Source organism: Bison bison, unplaced genomic scaffold (assembly GCF_000754665.1).
Source record: "Bison bison bison isolate TAMUID 2011002044 unplaced genomic scaffold, Bison_UMD1.0 scf7180017864256, whole genome shotgun sequence".
Lineage (NCBI taxonomy): Eukaryota > Metazoa > Chordata > Mammalia > Artiodactyla > Bovidae > Bison > Bison bison.
The window spans coordinates 91,838-100,476 of NW_011494828.1; the positions used below are offsets into that span (position 1 = coordinate 91,838).

Here is an 8,639-nt window from a genome sequence, read left to right on the forward strand (position 1 = left end):
TTATTATCTCACCTGTTACAATAGAGCAGAAGTCCCTGCTCTCAGTCACACCCTTCTTAGTGAAGACACTGATTCTTAAGACTTATTATCTCACCTGTTACAATAGAGCAGAAGTCCCTGCTCTCACCAAAAGCTCTCTTGTCTATTTGTACCTTGGGTCCTGTCTATTCTGCTTATTATTGTCATTCCTATAATTAAACCCTCTCTCTGCTTAAATGTCAGTTTCAGACTCCTTGGAAAAAGCTGTTTACCAGACAGTGTGTCTACCTTATCAGCACCTGTTCCCTTCTTACCCACTCCAGTCTGGCTACCGTCTCCTCTGTAACTGCCAAAGTCATAGTCAGAGTCACCAAGGATCTCCAACCTTGTCAAATCTCATAGGCTCTTACCTGGTTCTTAGCAATATTCGATGTAGTTTAACATTGCCTCTTTTACATACATGTTTCTCTGGATTTTTTTTTTTTTTCTCCTACCACATGGCTTGTGGAATCTGGACCCCCTACAATGGAAGCCCAGAGTCCTAACCAATGGACTGCCACGGAATTCCCTCTCTTGGCTGCTTGAAATATAATTTCCTGACTTTTCTTCTCTCTGGTGGTTATTTCTCAATGTCTTTGGATGACCTCACTGTTATACCTGATCTTAAATGTAGGGTGAATTTGGGTTCTGTCCTGTTATCTTCCTAGTTGATATCATCCATTCTTATGACCTTAAAACCACCGTTTCTATGCTGACAACACCTAAATTTACATTTACACCCCTGATCTCTCTCTGAACAAATTTGTTTATTGTTTGTTTTAGTTGCTAAGTCATGTCTGACTCTTTTGCAGCCCCATGGGCTGTAGTCCCACCTGGCTCCTCAGTCCATGGGATTTCCCAGGCAAGAATACTGGAGTGGGTTGCCATATTCTTCTCCAGGGACTCTTCTCGACCCAGGGATGGAAGCCATGTCTCCTGCATTGGCAGGTGGGTTGTTTACCTCTGAGTCACCAGGAAAGTCATCTCGAAGTCAACATGTCTAAAGTGGAATTCTTGTCTCAGCAGCCTCTATATCTTCCCAAATTCCTTTCAGTGTTACCAAATGGTGCAGTCAGCACTTGGTCGCTTCCCCAGTAATCTAAGGGTCACCTTTAATTCTTCTTTTCCTCCCAGTCCTTTACCATTCAAATCCACTACCAAGTCCTACCTTTTAAAATTCTAAAATATTCTTTAATGACCATCATCAGCACCCCCCCCACCCCTGCTGACCACTGAACAATGACTTCTCTTTCTTGGAGACCTCCTTTAGCTTTTTAATTGGTGTCCCTGCTTCTCTCTTGTCCATAAGCCTCAAAGGAATGGAAGGATTATTTCCTTTTTATCAAGGTATAATTAATTTACAATGTTAGTTTCAAGTGTAGAGCAAAGTGACTCAGATTCTTTCCCATGATAGGTTATTGCAAGATACTGAATATAGTTCCCTGTGCTATACAGTAGGTCTGTTATTTTAAAATAATTATTTTAAAAACTTAGATCATACCAATTTCTTGCTTAAAAATCCTTCAGTGGATTTTTCACCCCTAGAATAAAATCCAAACTACTTTCCACAGTCTCCAATACCCTGCTCATCTCTGCTCTCATGTCATTCCATCCTCCCCCTTTATTCACATCACTGAGGTCACCTGGGCCTCCCTTGCCCAACTGGCCTCCCAAGCTCTTTCTTCTTCCATCTTCCTCCAATCTTCCTATGTCTGGTTCCTTTCAGGCACTTGGTTCTCAGCTCACCTGAGAACCTAGTGCCTGAAACAGAATAGCTCACTGGTCCTGCTTTGTTTTCTCTACAGTGCTCACCCCCATCTAAAATTATGTTGACTACTGATTTTATTATATTTTTTTCCTGTCTGCCCATTTAGGATGAAAATTCCCTGAGCGCAAGGACTTGGTTCTGTCTCGTTTGTCATTGTATCCCTAGTTCCAAAAGATAGCGCCCAACACACAGTGGGTAGTCCCGAAGTACCATAGAAAAAAAGGCTTTGTTTCCCAGAGCTCCCAGTCTTCAGCTGGTACACTCAAGGACATCGGTACCTGGCCTATAGCGGAGGCCACGGCAAGAACCCCGAGCTGGTGGGTTGGTGCTGGAAGCTCTCCTGTCTGCAGACGCCCTACACCCTGACCTGCTGTTCTCTTCAGCCTCCATAAAGTCCACATGGCCTGACCGAAGTCTGAAACCTTGGGGTCCCCACCCTCACTTAGGCCAAATACAAATGCTCAGAAAGGCGGGTGGGGTAGGTAGGGTGGTGAAGACGTGAGACACAAGTAATGAAAGTCTTGAGGTCCCCTGTTAGTGACCCTGCTGCCTTAGGGCAGGCAGCGCCAGGCTGAAGAGCGGCAGGGTGGGGCAGCGGCTGCTGGGTGGGTCGGTGGGTGTGGCCCTTGGCTCCGCCCCCCCGCGCGGTGAGAAGTAGAAGCTGAGCGCGGTGATTGTGGCGTGGTAGTACCAGACCTGCGACGCGCCGCGGGTCTCAGCTCTGCTCGGGTGTGGGTCAGGACCCTAGCGCAGGGTCAATGTGCAACCCATCCCAAGTTCAAATGGAGCAGGGGGCCGAGGGCCTGAATCAGTGGCATGTGGCTTCGCACCAGTTCACAGAGGTGAGTCAGGCCTTCCCAGGACACCGCGTGGGGGCTGAGGGCATGGAGGTTGGGGTAGTCGAGGGAAGCAGAAATCTGGAGGATTAGGGGTCCGAGGAATAGGTTGGGAAGGGAAGGGATGCGAGGAAGAGAACATTAATCATGTGTCGTTTGTTCCGTTAGTAGTCTTAGGGTTGGATACTGGGAGTAAAGATTTCAGATAACTTCTGATAGAGACTTTTTTGAGTACTCTGGGAAGAAGACAAAGAAAGTTGGCGGAAGCAGAGAGGAAAAAATTACTAATTGGCAGGGCTTTGACAGACCCTGGGAATAGGATAGTGAGTTTACCATTAGATATTTCATCGATTGTTTTATTAATAAATAGCCGGATGATTGGAAGTGTAGAAATAACTGTAAAGAAGAAATATAGGGGCCACGGTAACGTAGAGTAGAGGTGTTTGATCTGATTTAGGATGTGGAGAAGACAGCTGAGTATTCATTCTGGGACCGCAGAGAAATGGTTAGGTGAAGGGTTGGCAGGTCCTGAGCCCGGAGACAGAATGCCTCCACTTTGGAGGCAGTGAAGATGCAGGAAGAGACCAAGGCCAAGAGAGTGATGGGAGAGTGGTCAAGGGGAGGGGAGGCAGGGACTCTGGAACCACCTAAGTCCTGCTGGGCTTGAGTTGGTTGTTCCAAAAGCAGGGGAAAGCCATTGAAGAGTTTAAGTATGATCAATCACAATTAAATTTGTTTTTTTTTTTTTAATAAAAAATACTGATTAATAAATGGTAAAATATACGATGGTAAATTTACCATTGTACTTCCAGTATCTGTCAAAGGCCTGCCAATTAGTCATTTTTTCCTCCCTATCTGCTTCCTGCTGACTTTACAACTTTGTCTTCTTCCCTGAATACTCAAAAATCTCTATCAGAAGTTACCTGAAATCTCTTTAATTCCAGCACCCAATGCTGAGACTATTAACTGAATAAATGACACGTGATTTATGTCCTGGTGGGTATGGGCAGAATTCAAGGCAATAATTAGAAAGCTATCATGATAATCCAATCAAAGTGGTGGCTGAACTAGAAAGATGAGAGTGGAGAAAATGGAATAGATCTTGGAGTCGTTTTGGAGGTAGACATCACAAGAATTGGTAATTAACTTGGATTGGCGACATTTTCTGGGAGCAAAGGATGAGACCGAACAGGAATAATAGTTTTTTTCTCCTGGGGGTAGGTTGGGGGGTGGGTGAGTAGATAAAGCTGATCCTGGGTTTTGGACTTAGTCCAAAAACTAAATGCCTTTGGGCTATCCAAATAGACTGAGCATTAAGCATCTGGAAGATTCTGAACAGGTCTGCCCTGGAGCTATTGATTTAAGAATAATTGACTATAAACAGTAGTGGATGTATTAACATGAGAAAGGTTGCCCAGAGAGTAGCTTAATGCAAAAGAGGACTGAGGAGGAAGGCCAGAATGAAGGGAAGAAGAAAAACCTGGCGAGTGTGTCCCTGTGTTCCAGAGGCCAAGGGGAAGAAACCATTTAAGGAAACAATGGCCATTATTCTTTTTATGCGAAAGGAATCTAAAAAAAAGTGGGTATATGTGTGCTGCTGCTGCTGCTGCTACTAAGTCGCTTCAGTCGTGTCCAACTCTGTGCGACCACATAGATGGCAGCCCACCAGGCTCCTCTGTCCCTGGGATTCTCCAGGCAAGAATACTGGAGTGGGTTGCCATTTCCTTCTCCAGGTATATGTATATATACAGGCATAACAGATTCACTTTGCTATACAGCAGAAAATAATACAACATTGTAAATCAACTATACTCCAATAAATTTTTTAAAAAAGAAAGAGATCAATGGCCAGTAGTCTCAGAAACTTGTGACAGGTCAAGCAGGGGAGGACTCTGACACGTGTTTGGACTTGATAACATGGAGATCGTCAGTGACCTTTATGAACGCTGTTTCTGTGGAGAAATGGGAGCCAGACCAAACTTGGAGGAATAGTAAATTGAGATAGTGGTAAAGTGTTGTAGACATCCCCAAAGAAGTTTGCCTAAGAAGAATCAGTAAAGGAAAAGGGAGGGAAAAGTGGCTGTGTACCCCAGAAATACCCATCCAGTAGATAGATCTCTGGCGCCTATTATGTGCCTACTTTATGTTAGTTACTGAGTGTAAGTGGTGAATAAAATGGATGAAGTTTTGATAAAACGGATAGGATGGCAATTTCTTTTCTTCCATAGTCAAAACACATTATCACATCTTCAGAGTTAATGAACGATAATTTCTAAATATCATCTTAGATGTAATTCTTTCAAAATTTTTTAAAAAATTGTTTTGAAATACAGTTGATCTACAATGTCATGTTAATTTCTGCTGTACAGCAAAGTGATTCAATCATACACACTTACATATTCTTTTTCATATTCTTTTCTGTTACGGTTTATTAAAGGATATTATATATAGTTCACTGTGCTATATAGTAGCAACTTGTTTGTTTAGATGTAATTCTTATTCACATTCCCTAGTTGCTCCTAAAATGTCCTTTCCAGTTAGTGTGTCCAAACCAAAATCTACTTTAAGTCTCTTTGAAATTAGAAGAGTTTTCTTGTTTCCTTACTGACCTTTCATTTTTCATCATATTAACTTTTGCCTTGTAGACTATTCCTCCTTGTGGACTTATCAGATTGCTTTCTTGTGATATGATTTCAGTTCAGTTCAGTTACTCAGTCATGTCCGACTCTTTGCGACCCCATGGACTGCAGCACACCAGGCCTCCCTGTCCATCACCAACTCCCGGAGTTTATTCAAACTCATGTCCGTTGAGTTGGTGATGCCATCCAAACATCTCATCCTCTGTCATTCCCTTCTCCTCCCACCTTCAATCTTTCCCAGCATCAGGATCTTTTCAGATGAGTCAGTTCTTCACATCAGGTGGCCAAAGTATTGGAGTTTCAGCTTTGACATCAGTCCTTCCAATATTAGTCCTGAATATTCAGGACTAATATTCAGTATGGACTGGTTGGATCTCCTTGCAGTCCAAGGGACTCTCAAGAGTCTTCTCCAACACCACAGTTCAAAAGCATCAATTCTTTGGCACTCAGCTTTCTTTCTAGTCCAACTCTCACATCCATACATGACCACTGGAAAAACCATAGCCTTGACTAGATGGACCTTTGTTGGCAAAGTAATGTCTCTGCTTTTAATATGCTGTCTAGGTTTGTCATAACTTTCCTTCCAAGGAGTAAGCGTCTTTTAATTTCATGGCTTCAATCATCATCTGCAGTCATTTTGGAGCCCCCAAAATAAAGTCTGTCATTGTTCCACTGCTTTCCCATCTATTTGCCATGAAGTGATGGAACCGGATGTCATGATTTTAGTTTTCTGAATGTTGAGCTTTAAGCCAGCTTTTTCATGCTCCTCTTCCACTTTCATCATTATGATTTAGCTTGATCTAAATTATTATATACTATATTCCCTCTAAAGATGTTAAAACTAATTGGATTCCTGATTTGGGGTAAGGATGTCTCAAAGGTACTATCCAGAGATACATCTGGCTCCCACCTTTGGTGACATTAGCTGTGGCCCTTGAATTCGGGGAGAGAAAAGCCTCATTGACCTATTTGAATTTATATTTCAGCTTTATTGTCATAAAGTAATTTGTAATTTTACCTTGGATCCATCCAATGTCCCCCTCCCCACTTATCATTCACTTTCATTTAAACAAATACTAATTTTTCCTTAACCAAAAGTTCCCTTAGTGTTAGTTGCTCAGTCTTGTCCGACTCTGTGCGACCCCACGGACTGTAGCCCACCAGTCTCCTCTGTCCATGGGATTTTCCAGGCAAGAATACTGGAGTGGATTGCCAATCCCTTCTCCAGAGGATCTTCCTGACCCAGGAATCAAACCTTGGTCTCCTGCCTTGCAGGAGAACTCTAACCCTTTGAGCTACAAGGAAGACCTAAAAGTCCCCTTAGAGGGTATAAATTGATTTTCCAGTTCCACCATTCCTTCTGTATTAGTTTGTACTCTTCTGTAAAGGAGGATTTTTCTTAAACAACTGGAATCATTAGGTGAATTTGAAGTAATAGTTTCCTATCATACAGAATAAATGCTTAATTTTTCACTTCAGTTCACAATGTTCAGAGCTGGGATAATAGCTGACTCCTTGTCACTTTTGATTCATGAATTTCCATAGATTTAATCTATTAAAATCAACAATTGTTCTTTTTGATTCTCAAATTGTTACAAATGTGGCCAGTGGGAACCCCTTCTGTGCCCCTTCTTAAGCATTTAAAAAATTATGGTAAAATCTGTATAACATAAAAATATTATATGTAGTTATGTTTATATAGTTCAGTGGGATTAAACACATTTTCATTACTACTTTCTGTCTCCTTGAATTTGACTTCCTGAAGTATCTCATGAATGGAATCATACATTGTTTTTTTGACTGGCTTACTTCACTTGGCTTAATGTCTTAATGTTGAAGCCTGTGTCAGAATTTCCTTCCATTTTAAGACTGAATGATATTCTACTATATATATATATATATCTCGGAGAGGGCAATGGCACTCCAGTACTCTTGCCTGGAAAATCCCATGGACGGAGGAGCCTGGTAGGCTGCAGTCCATGAGGTCTCGAAGAATCGGACACAACTGAGCGACTTCACTTTCACTTTTCACTTTCCTGCATTGGTGAAGGAAATGGCAACCCACTCCAGTGTTCTTGCCTGGAGAATCCCAGGGATGGTGGAGCCTGGTGGGCTGCCGTCTATGGGGTCGCACAGAGTCGGACACGACTGAAGCAACTTAGCAGCAGCAGCAGCATATATATTTTGTTTATCTGTTGATGGACACTTGGCTTGCTTCCACATTTTGGCTATTGTGAATAATGCGGCTCTGAATATGTGTATAACATATCTATTCCAGTCCTTGCTTTCAAATGGGTTGCCTTTAGACTCTTTTGATAGTGTCTTATGATGCACAAAAGTTTTAAACTTTGATGAAGTTAATTTTGTCCATATTTTCTTTTGTTACCAGTGCTTTCAGTATCATCTCTTAGAAATTATTGCCAATCCAATATCATGAAACTTTTCTGATTTTTCCGCAAGAGTTTTATAGTTTGGCTCTTACATTTAGATTTTTTATCCATTTTGAGTTAATTTTATATGTTTTTTTTTTAAACCCTTGCCTGAGATCAACATGTACACACTGCTGTATTTATTAATTTATATATATTATTTATTTATTTTTGGCTGTGTGGGGTCTTCATTGCCGCATGTAGGCTTTCTCTAGTTGCAGAGAGCAGGGGCTACTCTCTGGCTGTGATCTCTTCTGTGGTAGTGGAGCACAGGCTCTAGGCCTTCTGACTTCCATAGTTGGAGCCCAGGGGCTCATTAGTTGTGGCTTGTGGGCCCTGGAGCGTACAAGCTTTAGTAGTTGTGGCTTATGGGCTCCAGACTGGGGCTTCAGCAGTTTCGGTGCATGGGCTTAGTTGTTCTGAGGCATGTGGACTCCTCCCAGACCAGGGATCAAAACCGAGTCCCCTGCCTTGGCAGGTAGATTCTTATCCACTGCATTCACCACCAGGGAAATCCGGGTATATGGTGTTAGGTAAGGGTCCAACTTCATTTCTTTGCATGTGGATAACCAATTATACCAGCACCATTTATTGAAAAGATTGTCCTTTCCCCTGTTGAATGGTCTTGTCATCTTTTGACAATCATTTGACCATATATGTAAGGATTTATTTCTTGGCTTTCTTCCTTTCTGTTGGTCTATCCTTAATGCCAAATATACTGTTTTGATTCTGTAGCTTTATAGTAAGTTTTGAATCAGGAAATGTGAACTTTCCAATTTGGTTCTTCCTCTTCAAGATTGTTTTTGGATATTTGGGACTCCATATAAATTTCAGGATGGATTTTTCTATTTTTGCAAAAAGTAGATTTTGACAGGGATTGCATTAAACCTGTATATTGCTTTGGCTATATTGTTTCTTCCCTTTTTCTCTATGTCTTTAATTTCCTTCA

General features: G+C 41.9%; 1 protein-coding gene across 1 annotated transcript in view; it reads left to right on the forward strand.

Moving 5' to 3' along the window:
• The first annotated feature begins 2,568 nt into the window (after positions 1-2,568).
• Positions 2,569-8,639, forward strand: part of KLF17 (Kruppel-like factor 17) — a 15,551-nt gene continuing 9,480 nt past the window's right edge. Inside the window, exon 1 of the mRNA XM_010847889.1 lies at positions 2,569-2,628. Within this exon, the coding sequence (XP_010846191.1) occupies positions 2,569-2,628 (60 nt within the window). The remainder of the gene's footprint in view (positions 2,629-8,639) is intronic.